This window comes from Raphanus sativus, chromosome 6 (assembly GCF_000801105.2).
Source record: "Raphanus sativus cultivar WK10039 chromosome 6, ASM80110v3, whole genome shotgun sequence".
In the NCBI taxonomy this organism is placed as follows: Eukaryota; Viridiplantae; Streptophyta; class Magnoliopsida; order Brassicales; family Brassicaceae; genus Raphanus; species Raphanus sativus.
Genome location: NC_079516.1, coordinates 29,771,541 through 29,791,598, shown reverse-complemented (window position 1 = coordinate 29,791,598; position 20,058 = coordinate 29,771,541). Strand labels below are relative to the sequence as shown.

Genomic DNA, 20,058 nt, shown 5'->3' with positions numbered 1-20,058 from the left:
AAGTGTAGGACCATGGAAGATGTCTTGTCTCGCGCCTGGGCTCAAGTAAGGTGGGAAGAAAAAGTCGCAAGCAGGGCCAAAGCCTACCAGAAGCAGGATTAAAAGACCTCCAAGCCAGAGAGGAATGATCGCGACGAAGGCTTCCATCCTAGGCCTACGAAAGAGACAAGCAATCCAGGCAGGGGCAGGTACCAAAACCGTGCCTTGGCCAGATCCGAAGGAATGGCAGTGTCTACATGGCCCAATATCTCACATCTTTCAATATCAAAGCCGGAACTGGTCGGCATCCTACAACAAATGGGCCAACAAGTCAAATGGCCCCCAAAGATGAAGGCCTCGGATTTCAACCGGAATCCTAAACGGTGGTGTGATTTCTATTGTGATCACGGCCACAACACGGAGGACTCCATAGCCCTAAAGATAGAGGTCAACGAGCTTATCAAGAGAGGCCACCTGAGGGAATTCCTCTCAAATAAGGCCAGGAACCTCTTAAAGAAGGAAGGCCATGGTCTTCCTACCGAAGCAGCCCCGGCAGATCGGAAGTAAGTGGAATCAGTAGTGCGGCTGCCAAGAGAAGCACTCGCAATGCCAGAAACGGTCAAGAGGCCGAAGGTCCTAAGCGTCTACTCCTAGGAACGGACGAGATTAGTTTTACCGTGAAGGAGCAGGAGAAGGTCCTAACCCCTCACCATGACGCCCTCGCCATTTCACTTACCATAGCAAACTGCTTGGTTAAGCGAATACTGGTGGACAATGGGAGTTCCATCAACATCATCTTCCAGTCGGCCTACGCCGATCTAGGGCTGGAACCTAAGGTGCTAACGAGAAAGGCGACCCCTCTCATAGGCTTCAGCGGAGAGGTGAAGCAGAGCCTTGGGGAAGTCCTCCTCCCGGTATACGCCGAAGGGATAAACCAGGCTACAAAGTTCCTAGTCGTCGACTGTCCTTCCTCCTACAATGTGATACTAGGAAGACCCTGGATCCACGATATGGGAGCCATACCTTCCACTCTCCATCAGTTGATCAAGTTTCCGACCCCCTGGGGCATTAAGGCGATCAATGGAGATCAAGAAAATTCTAGGTCCTGCTATCAGACTACCTTAGGGGGAAGACCCATGTCTTATAACAATTACAAAAAAAGCTTATGGCCCTACATACGGAAGAGATGAAAGTGGAGGAGATGGATGAAGTGCTCTTGGCAGAAGGGAACCCGGAGCGGAACCTGAAGATTGGTTCTAAGCTCGCCGAAGGACTAGGCGGAGATTGATCGACTTACTACGATCTAACTCCAATTGCTTCACTTGGTCCCACGAAGACATGTCAGGAATTGACCCTGATATCATCATGCACAAGCTGCAAGTGGATCCCCTACATCCCCCCGTTTGACAGAAAAGGAGAAAGTTTGTCCCTGAGAGGAATGAAATCATCAACGAGGAGGTCAAGAACCTACTCGACACCGGGTTCATATGAGAGGTGTCGTATCCGGAATGGCTAACTAACGTAGTGGTCATAAGGAAGAAGAATGGGAAGTGGAGAGTCCTTATTGACTTCACGGACCTTAATAAATCATGTCCTAAGGACCCATTCCCCTTGCCTCATATCAATAAGCTAGTCGATGCAACCGCCGGTCACCAACTAATGAGCTTCAAGGATGCATTCTCCGGGTACAACCAGATCCTTATGCATCCAGAGGATCAAGAGAGGACTTCGTTCATGACGTATATGGGCATCTACTGCTACAAAGTCATGCCGTTTGGGTTGAAAAATGCCGGATCTACTTACCAAAGGCTCGTCAACATGATGTTCGCCGATCAGATCGGGCAAACTATGGAAGTTTACATCGATGACATGCTGGTGAAGTCCCTAGATGCTAAGATCATATCTCACATCTTCAACAGGCGTTCACCACCCTCAGGAGGTATAACATGAAGCTCAACCCTTCGAAATGCTCGTTTGGGGTCAGCTCCGGGAAATTTCTTAGGTAAATAGTCACCCACAGGGGCATTGAAGCCAACCCAAAACAGATAAGGGCCATTCAAGTGATACCTTCCACTCGTAATGTAAAGGAGGTCCAAAGGCTAACAGGTAGGATGGCCGCACTGAGTAGGTTCATCTCTAGGCTGTCTGACAAGTCACACACCTTCTTCGAGGCCTTGAAGGATCACAAAGATTTCCAGTGGAAAAATAACTGTGAGCTAGCCCTTTCTGACCTCAAGGCCTACCTCACTACTCCACCTCTCCTCTCAAAATCCCTGGATGGAGAGGTCCTATTACTTTATCTGGCAGTGTCGGAACACGCATTTAGCGCGATTCTTGTGAAAGAAAAGGGAAGGAAACAACATCCTATCTACTATGTAAGCAAGTCGCCACTAGATGCGGAGACTCGCTATAGTCACCTTGAGAAGCTAGCCCTTACACTGGTCACAGCGGCCCGAAAGCTACGCCCCTACTTTGAGGCTCACCAAGTCATGGTAGTTACCTCTTTCCCTATCAAAGAAGTTCTTCACAAACCAGAAGTGTCCGGACGACTCGCTAAATGAGCCATAGAGCTAGGGGAATACGACATGATATTCCAACCAGCTACGGCCATTAAGTCGCAAGTTCTAGTTGGCTTCGTAGCCGAATTCTCTCCTGCTATACTTCCAGCCCAGGAGCAGGAAGTGAAGCTTCGCGATTGCGAAGGAGAAAAAGGCGAATGGTCCCTATATGTCGACAGTTCCAGTAACGTAAGGGGCACATGCGTAGGCCTACTCTTGATCTCCCCTACAGGAGAATCAGCCTCAAGAGACATACGATGCAACTTCAAGGCGACAAACAACGAAGCTGAATACGAGGCTCTAATAGCAGGACTGACACTTACTAAGCAGATGGGAGTAGAAGACATCCAAGTGTTCAGCGACTCACAGCTAATCATAAGCCAGGTCCAAGGAGATTACTAGGCCAAAGGTCCGAGTATGGTCAGGTACATGTCAGTGGCTAAACATTTACTCGACAATCCCGAAGCTGCAAGCTTACTCAGATCCCTAGGGAACAAAATTCCTAGGCCGACGCTTTAGCTAATCTAGGTTCCGCCCTAGAGACCACGAGTCATATGAGCATTCCACTACTAGTGTTCCAATGGCCCACAACGAAGAAAGAGGTAGAGCTCGAAGAAGTATCCGTTGTAGACGAAGGCGAAACCTGGATGACCCCCATCATCGACTACTTCAGGCATGATACCCTACCTGCAGATCGAGACGAAATCCGAAAGATAAGGAGGCAAGCAGCCAAGTATTGCCTCTCCGAAGGGAAATTATACAGAAGGTCCTTCTCTGGACCCTACCTACGTTGTCTCACCCCAAGAGAAGCTGCTAGAATCCTAGAAGAGCTCCACGAAGGAGAATGCAGTTCTCACTCCAGCGGTTTGGTACTCAAAGCTAGAAGGGCCGGTTACTATTGGCCAACCATGGCGGGAGACGCCCTTAAACAGGCTAAACTTTGCGATCAATGACAAAAGTATGCACCGGTCTCTAACCTTCCACATGAGAACCTCAAATCTCTGAGCTCCCCATGACCCTTCCGGAAGTGGGGCGTGGATATCGTAGGGAAATTCCCAATGGCATCGGGGCAGAAGGTCTTCCTCCTAGTGGTGACTGACCATTTCACAACATGGGTAGAATTGAAGCACTAGCAAAGATAACAGATCTCCAAATCAGGAAGTTCCTATGGAAAAACGTGATCACACGCTTCATAACCCCTCATGAAATTGTCACCGACAACGGACCCCAGTTCACAAGTCACAACTTCAGAAAGTTTTGCAAGGACTGGAATATCAAGCTCTCATATTCAGCACCACGACATCCAGTCAAACGGACAAGCAGAATCCACCAACAAGACAGTGGTGAACATGCTCAAGAAGCGCCTGGAAGACGCCCATGGGCGATGGGCATAAGAGCTACACGGAGTATTCTGGGCCTATCGGACTACCCCGAAGACTGCCAACCAAGAAACTCCTTTCTCACTCGTCTACAGTGCAGAATCAGTGATACCCACAGAGGTATATGTCAAGACCACGGTCTCTGAATTCCTCTCCCAAGAGGAGAACGACGAGCTAATGTCCCTGAGTCTGGACCTACTCGATGAAAAAAAGAGGCCGCCCGCCTTAAAACGCGTTCTATCAACTGAAAGTAGCTAGGAGCTACAACAAGAAGGTCAGATCCATGACCTTCCAGAAAGGAGATGGGGTCCTAAGGCGAGTCTGCGACCATACCAGGGACAAATCAGCCAGAAAACTCCCCCCGGATGGGAGGGTCCTTACAAGGTAATCGAGGTGCAGAGGGCAGGAGCCTATAAGCTGCAAGACAGTAACGGCAAGGTTCAACCTAACTGCTGGAACGCCCTGCATCTCAAATTCTATCACTTCTAAAGTAAGGTCTCGGGATCAAGCTTTCTACTATTACTACTAATATATATTTAAGTACACTGGTTTCCTACTCCTATGTATGTGATAACGTCTCCGGACTAAGCTTATAAAATGCATTATTAGTTATGGCTAAAAGGGTTACATGAACTCACTGTACTTAAAGGGGCATACTAGCTGGATCAGGCCCCAAGGGACCTCCGATCCTGGCGAACCATATGTATTCGTGATATTATTCACATTGGGTGTATGGCATACAAGGAAGGGGTCTGATCAACCCTATTACGCTGTCTACACCTCCGTCCCTGCGTAAAGGCCACGAGCCAAAAACTTACGTCGGGACCACACGTACTAGTACTACCCAAAACCTGCATTAAGACGCCACGAGCTACATACAATGCAGGGGGCATGACGTAAAACTGAAAAGTATTGTAATCAGATGCTGACGGCTGATATAGGGAGAAAATAGTGATAAAACCCGGGAAGCACCTCAAAATAAATGCTTATCCAGAAGTGGAAAGTAGTGCATCTGGCGTGACGTCGCCTCGAGGGGTAGGCCCACGCCAGTGCCGTTAAGTCTGAGAGTGAACTTTCTGCAGAAAGGTAGAGTGCAGCATTGATGATTGATATATGGTGTTTTTCACATTATTGTATATATGTTTTCGTTTGTTTCAAGTCACTAATTCATGTTAGTCTAGTCCTTTTTGACCTTTTACAGGTCTGGAGTTGGTAGAAGAGAGAAGAGAAGGTGCATGAAGAAAAGATGTCCTTTTGGAGCAATCCTGCGGAGATCACTCAAGTAGAACAGTCCCGAGACTGTTCTCTCTCAAGCGGAACAAGCAGACGGAGTGATCCGGAGATTGTTCCCGACGAATATGGAAACTCCTATTTCGGAAATTAAAGCCATGTTGCCCTAATCTCTTTTCTACTCATTGGCGCCTCCATATAAAAACGCCATCTATCATTTGATTATTTTCTTACGCTAGTTTTTACACGAGAACACTGAATTTGCGATCTGCAACTTGTAAGAGAGAAGAATCCATCCTCTCATAGAGAAGATCATCTGAACCCTGTTGGTTTCTACTCTGTTCTTATGCAATTTATTTCAGGATTTATGTCTTAGATTCTCTGCATCATAATCGAGTAGTAGCCTTGCTCGCCTTGGGTTTTTAGGGTGTGGAGACATGAGCTAAACATAGATAAGCGATTCTAAACTGTTCTTCATTCATACTGTTCTTACTGCTTTCATTAACCTGATCACTTGATGTTAGATCCCTAGTTCATCACCTAGTTAACCGCTTAGGAGATAACTTGACATGTATTGAATGAGCTTAATATCCCTAATCAGCGAAAGTAGATACTAGGGTAGTAAGTGAACTGATCGGACCTGTTCTCTAAGGCTTGCAATCGATCGTCATCCCAACGACAGTTAGGTGGTGAGATCGATCTGCAAAGCGATCACTGCCACGACAGTGGAGTGTTCCAGCTGAGTGATCCGAGTTCTAGAAAGCACTTCATCGCGCTTGAATAATTGTTTGGCTCCAATTCAACACCCAATGAAATATCCTAGGCTAGCTCCTTGTTAAATTGAATCAATCTCGTGTTTTTACTTGTTAACTATTGTATCTTTCAAAACCAAATTATTATCTTCTTCTTAGCTTGATTTCGGAACTCATAGAACTAGAGTGTAGACTGGTCCTCTGGATTTGAATCTCAAATACTACAATTGCAACTGTTAGCTTGGCAGTAGCAAGAATTTATTTTTAGTGTATCAAGTTTTGGCGCCGTTGCCGGGGAGAACCAGATTTGTTACCTATAATTTTTGGTTTCATATCTACTCTAAGATATCTAACTCGTGTTTATTTCTTTGTTTCAGCTGATGATCCAGGTGCATGACCAGTAGACATACTCGGAGCAACGCACAAGGACCATTGCATCAGCTTACCAACGAAGAAATAGCGAGATTGGAACGACAGAACCGTCAACAGCCGAGATCTACGAACACCAACATGGGTGATCGCCAGGATGATCTCACTGCTGCGTTTGCACTCATGCAACAGCAGATGCAGCAAACGATCCAAGTGCAGCAAGCTTCTGCCGAGTAAGCTGCTCTGAATGCTGCGAATCAGAAGAACCAACCGAGGAGGTTGTTCAGATTGGCCAGAGAAACTTACTGCGTAATCTGCCTGCTACGCGATCTGCCATCAACCCTCCACCGTGCACTAGGCAAGACTTTGAGATCAAGCCAGCCTTGATAAGTCTGGTGCAAAGATAAGATCTTCAATGGACTTCCTGCTGAGATACCGATGGACCACATCGAACACTTTGAGAAGATGTGTGGTTTCACTAAAGCGAATGGAGTACCACCCGATTACATCAAGTGTACTATGTTCCCTTTCTCTCTCGATGGGAAAGCTTTTCACTGGCTAGATTCCCTACCTACTGGATCATTCACCACTTGGGAACAAGTCCGATCTGCTTTCTTGAGTCACTTCTACACGAAATCGAAGATGGCAGCTCTGAGACAGAAGATCGCGACCTTCAAACAGCTAGTAGACGAGCTGTTCTGCGATGCATGGGAGCGATTCAATGTCTACCGTAGAGAGTACCCACATCACGGTTTTGAGGAAGACTACCTCCTGGGAGTACATGAACGCTTTGAACTCGGCCAGTAATGGAGACTTCATGAGCCAGTCCACTCAAGGTGCCTTCGCATTGATTGAGAACATGGCCTCAAGCTCAACTGATAATAACCGCGAGACTGATCGCACTCAGAAGGTGAACAGCGTTGATAACAGCAAGATTGATGAGCTCTCTACCAAGGTTGATCAGCTGATTAAGAGCAATCAGAACCAGGTGAATGGGCAAGGATGGCAGTTCAAGAACTATCACCCAAACCCTAAACCCGACGATAATGCTCAAGGCAATCAGGGTCAGAACAGTGGATACCAAAGGCCTTATGGCAATCAGGGAAGAACCTTTGTCCTCAGCCCAGCTCAGAATGCCCAGTTCCACAGCCAGAAACAGCCGGTTAATCAGCAGGCTGCACAACCGGCTCAGACTGCTCCACATGATGATATGAAGAGCCTCACAAATATGATGAGCCAACTGCTCCAAGGTCAGCAGATCCAGGGAAAAGCACTGAACCAGGTCACCAACAACATCAACATCAGGATGAATCATATGTTCAATGACCTGAGTGCCAAGTATTACAATGTCTCAAGCCATATGAGACAGATGGATATTCAGATTGCTCAGACTGCAGAGAGTGTGAAGAGACAGCAAGGAACTCTCCCTGGAAAAACAGATAAGAACCCCAAGGAGTGCAATGCAGTGCGTCTAAGGAGTGGAAAACAACTGCCTGATCTGGACCGCAGAAGATTCACATCAGCTGAGAAAGGGAAGCAGAAGGAGTCGGATCAACCGCCTGAAGCTGTACCCACAGATGAGGAAGAGGCAGAACAACCTACTGAGACTGTTCCGACTGATGCAGAGCGACCCGCTGGGGTTGTTCCACCGACTGCAGCACCTTTCCCTGCTCGACAGTATGTACCAAAAGTACTCTACCTTGTTCCGGCTAAGGTTACACGCAAGGATAAGGAGGAGATGAAGTGCAGGAAGATGCTGGAAGACCTAACTGTCAAGCTTCCTTTGATGAGTTTAATCCAGATGATACCATCCATGCGTAACTTTGTGAAGGGACTGATCTCTGGGAAGATATCTGATGACAGCGAGTTCATGATTGTCTCTAAGGAGTGCAGTGCAGTGCTCCAGAACAAAAGGATCACGAAACTGGGTGATCCGGGAAAATTTGTCCTCTCGGTTCAGATTGGGAGAACAATCTTCTCATGCTCACTGGTCGATCTAGGGTCAAGCATAAACCTCATGCCCTATTATGTGGCTAAGCGCCTTGGATACACGGATTTCAAGCCTACCAGGATGTCCCTAGTATTTGCTGATCAATCTGTGAAATCTCCAGTTGGGATCCTTGAAGATCTTCAAGTTTTGGTTGGGAACACACTGGTCCCTTGCCGATTTCGTTGTTCTGGTCATCGCCAAGATCGTGTCCAACGTCTTGTTCGCGAAGGAGTACACCTCCAAGATCACGAATGGAGAGCTCCAGGTTCTCTACACAGGACTTGAGGACGAGATGCGCAGAGAGAACATAACCCCGATCCAGGAAGTCAAGACCAACCCAGGGTTTCATCTCATCTCCATGTTTGCTGAGCACAGAGACACCTTGATTTGTACCGATGACAAGAAGGATCGTTCCGGCAGTCTGCTCACTCCCTTGTTCCAGCGCTTCAACATCAACCTCAGCTCCTACAAGGTTGTCTCTGAGATGGAGTACATTGATACTCCTTACCTGATCGCATGCCACATCTTGCGCGACGAGAACACCTACAAGTTCCAAGACAAAGAAGGGAACCCTCTGTACTGCAAGCTCCCTATGCCTGGGTTCACAGACTTCTTATGTCTCGAGAACATTGTGTTCTCGCTCGACACAGAGCACCTCTGCGATGATCCACGTTCGCCGGTTCAGAACGATGATGATGATATGGATGATGTGGAGCATGTGACTCCACCGGCTGATGGTGAGTACGACCTGGAGGACTTCACCGATGTGACTGATGATCACACCTACAGACGCTGGATGGTTGAGTCCCAGAAGAAGAACAACAGCCTCATGAAGAGGATACTCAGGGCGATAACAGGCGGCTGCATTGGAGGCCAAGAGGAACGCACACCGCAGACCATGAGGCGCCTAGGCAAGGAATAAGCCGGAACATCCACTGGAGGAGAGAGACCGCCGAGGAACAGGAGGACAGCTGGTCACTCTGGTAGCGGCGATTCAGACTGAGTCCGAAAGGACTATTTCTATCCCTTTGTCTTATCCATCTGAACTATTTATTTTTTATGTTATTTGCTTCTATTTGGTGTGTTTCAGCTTCCTCTGATTTATTTTCACAACCAGGGATGGTGTGAACTAAGTCTGGGGGAGCGATTGTACTATATTCGCTTGTGTGCTTTTTGAGTCAGTCCTTGTGTCATTTTTATGTTTTTATCGAGTCAGTTTTTAGGATCGAGTCAGTCAAAACTTTTGTGGGAATCAGGACCTTATTTTGTGATGCTCTTTTAACCACCTCGTGCTTTAATCTTCTTATTCAGTGACCTTAGCAGTGATGAAAGACCCACACATGTACCTGGAAACCCTAACTTATATCATTTGACACTCCAGAAGTTCTATACCGATCAGGTTACGTTGGCAGACTTAACTCCACTTTATCTGAACCTAATATGGACTTTAATTCTTCTTGTCATGGGCACTAAATCAGGGTAGAATGAGAACTACACTCAGGACTTCTTATCCGATTTTATCCCTCTTGTTGTTCCTGAGTGGCTAGCTCATCTTTAGTTAGTTCCCACCTTGAACCCTGGCATTTTGTTCCACCCTCATGCATTTGCTTTTCTAGTACTTTTTGTGCAGATATGTGCAAAAAGGTCGGAGAGGAAAGGATCGACGCAGTTCTTACTCATCAATGCTCACACAGTGGAAGAAGGCGGAACAATCAGTGCAGACAAGAGAACAACCAGAGTGCCTGTTCCGATACCAGAGAGAACAATGAAAGAAGTAAGAAGCTAGCACGAACCAGGATGAATCACCAGTGGCATCATGTACATCACTTGTTACCTCCTTACTCGTCACCCCAGCATCTTGTATTTCCGTATATATGTATAAGAAAAAAGTTTTTGTTTTTGCTTTGTTATACTGGTGACGAGAAGGGGAAGAATCCATGATGCATGCCACTGGGGAAGTTGAGAAAGTGATGGTGGTTTCAGTGAAGTGTTTTGAAAGGGGAAGTTGAATCGTGCAGAGCAGTCCTATGATCGATCTATCGGAGAGCAGTCCGATTAGCAGAGATGAGTAAGGACTGTGGACCTCAATGGAGCCGTCCTCTCACGACCATTTTGTGCGATATCCTGCATCCGCTCTTGGTAACCCCTAAACACTCTTGAACTCCACCATAAAAGTTAGCCTGTTCTATACCTAGCCCGTTCTCACTGAGTAGAGCCTGTGACAAGAAGCTCACGCTGATCTTAATTGAACACAAGGAGTTTTGTCTCGAAAGTGTTGCCTTTTCAGGTTGAGATGTAGAGTAAGGAGCCGATCTTCGAACAGCGATCAGGGGGTTCTCAGTAAGTGTGTGAGGTCCTAATCTACAGCTTGTATGGTTCAGAGATTTGTGGTAAGAGTATGGTTGCTGAGAATAAGCAAGTTCCCACTCTTTCAAACCTTTCTCCCTGTTCTTGGTACTTGCCTTGTTCGAGGACAAACAAGGATCTAAGTCTGGGGGAATTGATATATGGTGTTTTTCACATCATTGTATATATATTTTCATTTGTTTCAAGTCACTAATTTGTGTCAGTCTAGTCCTTTTTTGATCTTTTACAGGTCTGGAGTTGGTAGAAGAGAGAAGAGAAGGTGCATGAAGAAAATATGTCCTTTTGGAGCAATCCTGCGGAGAACACTCAAGTAGAACAGTCCCGAGACTGTTCTCTCTCAAGCGGAACAAGCAGACGAGTGATCCGGAGATTGTTCCCGACGAATATGGAAACTCCTATTTCGGAAATTAAAGCCCTGTTGCCCTAATATCTCTTTTCTACTCATTGGCGCCTCCATATAAAAACGCCATCTATCATTTTATTATTTTCTTACGCTAGTTTTTACAAGAGAACACTGAATTTGCGATCTGCAACTTGTAAGGGAGAAGAATCCATCCTCTCATAGAGAAGATCATCTGAACCCTATTGTTTGCTACTCTGTTCTTATCCAATTTATTTCAGGATTTATGTCTTAGATTCTCTGCATCATGATCGAGTAGTAGCCTTGCTCGCCTTGGGTTTTTAGGGTGTTGAGACATGAGCTAAACATAGATAAGCGATTCTAAACTGTTCTTCATTCATACTGTTCTTACTGCTTTCATTAACCTGATCACTTGATGTTAGATCCATAGTTCATCACCTAGTTAACCGCTTAGGAGATAACTTGACATGTATTGAATGAGCTTAATATCTCTAATCAGAGAAAGTAGATATTAGGCTAGTAAGCGAACTGATCGGACCTGTTCTCTAAGGCTTGCAATCGATCCTCATCCCAACGACAGTTAGGTGGTGAGATCGATCTGCAAAGCGATTACTGCCACGACAGTTGAGTGTTCCAGCTGAGTGATCCGAGTTCTAGAAAGCACTTCATCGCGCTTGAATAATTGTTTGGCTTCAATTCAACACCCAATGAAATACCCTAGGCTAGCTCCTTGTTAAATTGAATCAATCTCGTGTTTTTATTTGTTAACTATTGTCTCTTTCAAAACCAAATTATTATCTTCTTCTTAGCTTGATTTCGGAACTCATAGAACTAGAGTGTAGACTGGTCCTCTGGATTTGAATCTCAAATACTACAATTGCAACTGTTAGCTTGGCAGTAGCAAGGATTCATTTTTAGTGTATCAATGATCACGAGAGTGGTCTATACCTCCGGGTGGCAGAGTGCGGATCCTTAATTTCATGATCGGTAGTGGCCCACCCAAAGGGAGCATAATATGTTCTCTATAAAGAACCTTTGGGTTCAATACGACCTCCGGCCCTATAAAGAACCTCGGGTTCAATATAGCCTCCGGATCTATAAAGAACCTCCGGATTCGATACGGCCTCCAGGTCTATAAAAGAGCCTCAGGGTTCGATACAACCTCAGGGTTTATCAACGACCTTCGGGTCTATAAAGAACCTCCAGGTTCGAAAAGTAAACTACGGGTTTATCAAGGACTTCCGAGTCTGACTAACGACCTTCGGGTCTAATAAGAACCTTATGGTTCGAGAAAAAACCTCCAGGTTCAAGGACCTCTGTTGGGGTCAAAAACGGTCACAACGAAATTAACGTTCGAAAATATTCCTCGAAAAAGATAATTCTCGTAAAAATTACTTAAACTAATTTTTACGATAAAATTCTTGAATAGATTTGTCCGCAGCGTCGAAACAAGCTCCAATGGTTCGTGTTGACGACGAAGTTAGTATCAAAACATTCGTAAAAACTTATTTACTTAAGAATTTCAACGTTTTCAAGAAAGGAAAACTTATACGAAAAAACTTGCGCGAAAATCTTGTTTTAAAACAACAATTTCTTAAAACAACAATTTCTTAATCAACGATTTAAGAAATCAACGATTTCTTAAAACAACGATTTCTTAAATCAACGATTTCTTAAATCAACGATTTCTTAAATCAACGATTTCTTAAAAATCGTCTCCTTGCAAAAGGTTCCGCGACTAAATGACGTTCTCGTTAAAACATGATCATCGGAGGTAACAAATGATCGTTAAACCACGAGAATGCGGCTTGGCAATCACGGAACAACCAAGGGATCATACGCAGCTCGGTCGCCATAGCGACCGAACTCATACACAAGCTCGGTCGCTATAGCGACCGAGCTCAGACACAAGCTCGGTCGCTATAGAGACCGAGCATACATGCATCAACCATTTTCCGAAACGTCCAAAGTCTTCTGAAACGACGATACGACGTAAAACTATGCACTCTCGACTATCCTTATAACAATCCTCCGCAAGCCACGACTAACCATTTCTTGATTTCTCGATCAAATGAGATCGTCCATTCGGTTTACAATGAAACCACGGAAACTTAACTTTATCGGAGAAATCGTAACAAACGTCTCAAATCAAAAGACGGCCCAAAGGGTCCTAAACTTGATTCGAGGCCCACTTACGATTTCTTAAAATCCCATAAATCTTATGACGGTTTATGCTTGGAGGATAAACATCAGTTTCCGCGGATAAATGGAAACTTTCCGCAGATAATCATGAAGATTGGAAAAATGGAATATTTCCATTTTTCGGATTATGATGGCTTAAGGGCAAAAGAGGGAAGCGTAAACCGACCTAGGAGGGAGTATATAAGGAGCTCAAGGCGAGAGGCATAGAGGAGAACTCTTTTAGACTCACAATTCACTTCACTTAGAAACTTAGGCTTTATTCTCGACAAGTTCGGTTTCTATGACTGACACTCAATTACTAGACGAACTCGTCCAGGCAGTTCAATCTCTTGTCCAGATGTATCAATTGAACTACGTTCGGCTTGATCCTCGAAAGGGGTATGTAGACTGCCTTTCATAAGGTTCAGTCCGAAATCAATCAAAAACAGGTTCCGCATCTTTTTCGTATTTTGTTATCGAGCTGCGACTCAACTAGGTTTAAGGTTTTAGGTCGCTAAAGCTAAATAACTCGCTGACAGCACTTGCGGCTAAAGCTCTTATAATCTCTTGTAATGCTCGTGACGCTCTTACACGAATTCGAAATAAAATTTATTGTTTTCCTTCCATCACAGAAAGAGCACTAAATCGAGCTCGTGATTTTTCCCTCCAAACACAAAGGGCAACGATAAATTCTTTCCAACCCCGTGAAATTCTTCTTATTACCGAGTTGGAGAAATTTCGGCGCATAAGGTTTCGACCAAGACGATTTCTCCGAAAATGTTTCGGAAAAGTAAACTCGCTCCCCCAATAACTGCGGAAAAATCCTAGGTTACTCGCAGAAAGTTAAACTCAAAGACAAGCTCGGTCGCTATAGCGACCAAGCCCGAAGACAAGCTCGGTCGCTATAGCGACCGAGCACCGAGACAAGTTTGGTCGCTATAGCAAGCCAAGATTGGTCGCTATAGCGACCCAGCCCCAAGATGAATCATCCTCTGCGTTCTCCTTTGAATTCTCTTCGAAACGCCTTTCGTTTCGTCTCAATCGGAGTTTTCGTTGAGATTTTACGACGAAAACAATTTGGACTCGTCTTGGCTCCTCTCCACTCGCTGTAGCGACCGAGATTACATCCACACTCGCTATAGAAACCTGTCAGGCCTCAAAGGAGTTCTCTTTTGTGTTCTCCTTTGATTCCTCTTCGAAACCCCTTTCGTTTCGTCTCAATCGAAATTTTCGTTGAGATTTTACGACCAAAACGAGTTGGAATCGTCTTGCCTCCCTTCCACTCGCTATAGCGACCGAGATGACATCCACACTCGCTATAGCGACCTGTCAGGCCTCAAATGAGTCCTCCTTTGTGTTCTCCTTTGATTCCTCTTCGAAACGCTTTTTGTTTCGTCTCAATCGGAGTTTTTGTTGAGATTTTACGACGAAAACAAGTTGGACTCGTGTTGGCTCCTTCCACTCGCTATAGCGACCGAGATGACATCCACACTCGCTATAGCGACCTGTCAGGCCACAAATGAGTCCTCCTTTGTGTTCTCCTTTGATTCCTCTTCGAAACGCTTTTTGTTTCGTCTCAATCGGAGTTTTTGTTGAGATTTTACGACGAAAATAGTTGGACTCGTCTTGGCTCCCTTCTACTCGCTATAGCGACCGAGATGACATCCACAATCGCTATAGCGACCTGTCCGGCCTCAAAGGAGTCCTACTTTGTGTTCTCCTTTGATTCCTCTTCGAAACGCTTTTCGTTTCGTCTCAATCGGAGTTTCCGTTGAGATTTTACGACAAAAACAAGTGGGCGGGCGCCGGGCGGCCAGGCCGACGTCACGGTCCTGGGCACCGGGCTGCGGGTCGTTCAGCAAGTGCGGCCGATTCCTCGTGAAACCATCCCGACACTAGTCCAATCACGTTTTGCATCCTCGCTCGAAGCCACGTAGTGCAAATTCTTAAAACCGTGAATCTAAAACCCCCATTTTATTCGATCAGAACGATCGGGAAAGTTACGGAAAAAATTCGGAAGGTCCGGCTAACGAATGGATTGCAATTCATCGTATAAAACGATTACGGTTATTCTAAAACACCAATTATCTTAACAATACGAGGAATTGGGATTCATTCGGAAGACCGATACCATTACCGTACTTCCTCCAAACAACTCTTTCGAGCAACTCCCGTTGTGAATGTGGTTTGTCTCGACTCTGTCCCGACCAGCTCGCCATCCTTCTCAACCAGTTTCGAAAAAAATGGAGTGATTTCTATAAAATCACTCAAAACTCAAAACGGTTAACGAAGACTAAACAAAGCCAAAACGAGAGATCATATCCCTCACTGCTAAGACGTTTTCTGACACCTAAGATTTCGCTCGTTGCGGACTCTCGACTGTTGTCTACTAAGCTTACTTTCGAAAAATTACTCAAAATTCCTTCAGGTCAATCCTACGGAAACGAGAAAGATTATGATTAAGTTTAGTCGCCAAAATTACGCCTCACCGCAGCAAGGATTTCTGATATTAAGAGTTCGATAACATTTTACGGAACACTTCGTAAAATTATACTCGACAATATTTCACGAGAAAGATTTTGTACAACTAAACTCGACAACAATTTTACGAAACGACTTCCTGTAAAATTAACTCGGCAACAGTTGTGGAACATGACCAGTTCGCTCACAGCTTCCGTAAGATCAGGCTCGGCCATATTTTACGAAACATCATTCATAAAGCCAAACAATATCGAATCTGGAACATGACCAGTTCGCTCACAGCCTGACGAACTGAGAGCCTCACTCGAGTGACGCCTTGTCCATTGACCCGTCTTTCCAAAACGCCCCTCTTTGTCTGCTTCTCCTCCCTTTGGTTCAACGATTTCGTAAAATTCCTTCGATGCATAAAACACGATGTGATTTTACCAGATTCTGCCACGTTGAGTTGAAAACATCTATTCATAACGTTTGATAGACTTTTCAACAATATACAAAGCGCACCTGGTCAATTTCGGAAAACAAGAGATACGAAGAAACGAGGACGAACTTGGACATTGATATCCCTTCCTCATTCCGATATTCTCGTCAGAATTTCATCGAAAACCAATTCATATGAAATTCGGTAACTGACTTTTCGAAGTCCTTTGACGTTGAATCGAAAGTGGCCATTCCTAAACGCATAATAAACTTTCGATAAAGTCAGAAGAAAATAGGAGAAGAAGAAGGAAGAAGGGGCAATCTACAATCATCAATGAGACTAAGGTACGTCCGACTAAAAATTCTGTCAAGGTTTTAATTTTTTGGTAGGAAAGGAACGAAAACGTCTTGAAAACTGCCGTAGAATTTAGGGAACTAGAACCTAGGTGGATAGTCTAGCAAGCTAAGTCTTAGGCAAATTTTCCAGTCTTGTTCCATTGTTCCTTGACTTTCGAGGCAGAGCATGCAAACCGATCTAGTCTCTCGAAAAATCGAGAAACGATCGCCACGCATTCTAAGGCACACTCGTCATGCTTCCTAAAGAAATAAAAACCTTCGAAAGAACAGTTAACCCGTTTTCTTTCGTAAAATAAAATAACGGATCCAACGGATATCAGTCGTAGATAATTTTTGCTCCATAAGGTTGCTGATTCCTGCTTTTACTACCCTCGGCTACGTCCAAGCAGGAAATGACCCTGCAACCGAATCCGCACATATTCTACGACGATCCTTTACCAACAATTTCCCTCGCTATATGGCTGCACCTAGCCTCCATGCCAATCCAAAACTACTGAGCGACCACTGCTCCAACCGCTTAACGGCTAACGGCTAAACGACAATCCACGATCTGTCGTGAAACGCCAAGTGACTATTATGCAAGCAGTTTGTTGTATAACCTAGAATCGGAAATCATACGATGAATTCTTTGTAACGAAATTTAGTCCTAACAACCATATGGTTAACGGAAGATTTAAACTTATCATCAATCGATTAAGTTCTATACGCCCCCCCCCAAAAAAAAGTTCTATACGCCCCATAAAACGCGGCATAAAAAGAAACACTCGTAACAAAGCTCCTAGAGCTATACGAGTCATTCTTAAAAATACACAAAATAAATCGCTCGGGAGGCCAACACTTCACGAAGCACAGTGAAGGAAGACCCTATTTCCCTGGAAACAAATTTACGCGACCCTTCGGTCCTAGTTCCTCAATCAAAAATCAAAAAATTCAGCGCCAAAACTAAAACAACAGTTTTTGGCTGCGAACAATCGCAAAACACCTCCAAGCCCGCGAACATTTGAAACACGAAGTGCCACACAAGGAAAACTCAACCTTCGGCACTGCGAGACGTCGCTAACGCTCGAAGGATATTTTTTCCTCAAAACATTCCAGACGAAATTCTCGTCTCAGGAACTCTAAACTGTAACACACCTTCAAAACGGTATCATATCGTTGTTGCTGATCACAACAAACGAACTCTAACGTCATAAACAGACAAGCCACCTAAGGGTAGGCTCCCTTACATCCGACAAGAATAACATAGCGCGCTATACAAGAAAACCGAAATTTCTTCTAGCGCTTCGTAAAGGAAGTAGCTCGATTCGTACCCAGACAAATCATATAAGCTGATAACACTTCGCGGATTTTAAAACGGTACGAGTCAGGTTAAAAGCGCAAACAGGCAAAACGAAAGCCGATTTGTCATCGCAAAGCCTCAGTCCGAGAGTAAACCTAGGTCTTGCCCTAAACCCAGCCTTGCTGGTACTTAACATCTCACAGACATAGTATCAACACCCGATACGAGATCCCAAAACCTGTCTCTTCACTTAAGTCTATCCGTTTCACGAACCTTCGCGTAAATCAGTAAACCGCGAAAAATCTCTCTTTGTACAATCGATGGGTACGGTGATCATCTGAGAGGCAGGAATGAGACGACAACTCAGGCCCTGTCCCTCTAACTTCGATAAACGGAAGTTCTCTTGATTTATAAAAACCACGATTTTATAGACTTGAGCAAAATATTTTTTACAGGCCAAACTTGGCCAAAGTAAAAAGCCTCCGAGGCTACTCTTGCGGCCGCTAAAGGTCCAATACGAAATACCATCGACAGGAACATGCTCGAAATTCACTATACTACACATAACTAGACGACAAAGTCTTGCTGGAAAACAGGTCATAAGGATCTTAAACTCCAAGACGAACTACGAATGGCTTGATCCCTTTTTCACAAAGGGTACGTAGGCAGCTTTTATCAAGCGCAACCCCAATCTTATAAGATTCCACTCTTCTTAGAATGAACGTACAACATTCAACGGACATTTTCAACCGTTCATTCCGCCTAACTTGACTAACTTGTCTTATCGCATGCTAGAACCTCGCATCTACGATCCACGGTTCTAACGGGCTGGGGGCTAACTGTTGGGGTCAAAAATGGCCACAACGAAATTAACGTTAGAAAATATTCCTCGAAAAAGATAATTCTCGTTAAAATTACTTAAACTAATTTTTACGATAAAATTCTTGAATAGATTTGTCTGTAGCGTCGAAACAAGCTCCAATGGTTCGTGTTGACGACGAAGTTAGTATCAAAACATTCGTAGAAAAAATATTAACTTAAGAATTTCTACGTTTTCAAGAAAGGAAAACTTATACGAAAAACTTACAGGAAAATATTGTTTTAAAAAAATGATTTCTTAAAACAACGATTTCTTAAATAAACGATTTCTTAAATCAATGATTTCTTAAATCAACGATTTCTTAAAAATTGTCTCCTTGCAAAAGGTTCCGCGACTAAACGATGTTCTCGTTAAAACACGATCATCGGAGGTAACAAAAGATCGTTAAACCACGAGGATGGGGCTTGGCAATCACGGAACAACCAAGGGATCATACGAAGCTCGGTCGCTATAGCGACCGAGCATACATGCATCAACCATTTTCCGAAACGTCCAAAGTCTTCTGAAACGACGATACGACGTAAAACTATGCACTTTCGACTATCCTTATAACAATCCTGTGCAAGCCACGACTAACCATTTCTTGATTTCTCGATCAAATGGGATCGGCCGTTCGGTTTACAATGAAACCGTGGAAACTTAACTTTATCGGAGTAATCGTAACAAACGTCTCAAATCAAAAGACGGCCCAAAGGGTCCTAACCTTGATTCGAGGCCCACTTACGATTTCTCAAACATCAGTTTTCGCGGATAAATGAAAACTTTCCGCAGATAATCATGAAGATCGGAAAAAATGGAATATTTCCATTTTTCGGATTATGACGGCTTAAGGGCAAAAGAGGGAAGCGTAAACCGACCTAGGAGGGAGTATATAAGGAGCTCAAGGCGAGAGGCATAGAGGAGAACTCTTTTAGACTCACAATTCGCTGCACTTAGAAACTTAGGCTTTATTCTCGACAAGTCCGGTTTCTATGACTGGCACTCAATTACTAGACGAACTCGCCCAGGCAGTTCGATCTCTTGTCCAGCTGTATCAATTGAAATACGTTCGGCTTGATCCTTGAAAGGGATACGTAGGAAGCCTTTCATAAGGTTCAGTCCGAAATCAATCAAAAACCGTTTCCGCATCTTTTTTGTATTTTGTTATCGAGCTGCGACTCAACTAGGTTTAAGGTTTTAGGTCGCTAAAGCTAGATAACTCGCTGACAGCACTTGCGGCTAAAGCTCTTATAATCACTTGTAATGCTCACGACGCTCTTACACGAATTCGAAATAAGATTTATTCTTTTCTCTAAATTCGTTTTGTTATCTTTTCATATTTTCTGCTTTTATTTGGTCACTTGTCGTTGGCTCCCAGAAATCCGGGACCTCTGGGAAATTAGGGTTTTCCTACTTTCCTTATTTATACGATATATCGACGGTGCGAATTTCGGTTCTCACAACCTCTAGGTCCGACTACCAACCATCGGATTTACCAA

General features: G+C 44.5%; 1 protein-coding gene and 1 non-coding gene across 2 annotated transcripts; one reads left to right on the top strand and one right to left on the bottom strand.

Annotated features, from left to right (window-relative positions):
• Positions 1-297: 297 nt before the first annotated feature.
• Positions 298-1,267, top strand: LOC130495723 (uncharacterized). The gene is made up of 3 exons (XM_056987214.1): positions 298-542; positions 593-1,052; positions 1,142-1,267. The coding sequence occupies exons 1-3, from the start codon at positions 298-300 to the stop codon at positions 1,265-1,267; spliced, it is 831 nt and encodes a 276-aa protein (XP_056843194.1).
• Positions 1,268-6,915: 5,648 nt separating this feature from the next.
• LOC130497240 (small nucleolar RNA R71) lies at positions 6,916-7,022 on the bottom strand. The gene has a single exon (XR_008936248.1). It is a non-coding gene; the product is annotated as a small nucleolar RNA R71 (small nucleolar RNA).
• Between the last annotated feature and the right edge of the window lie 13,036 nt (positions 7,023-20,058).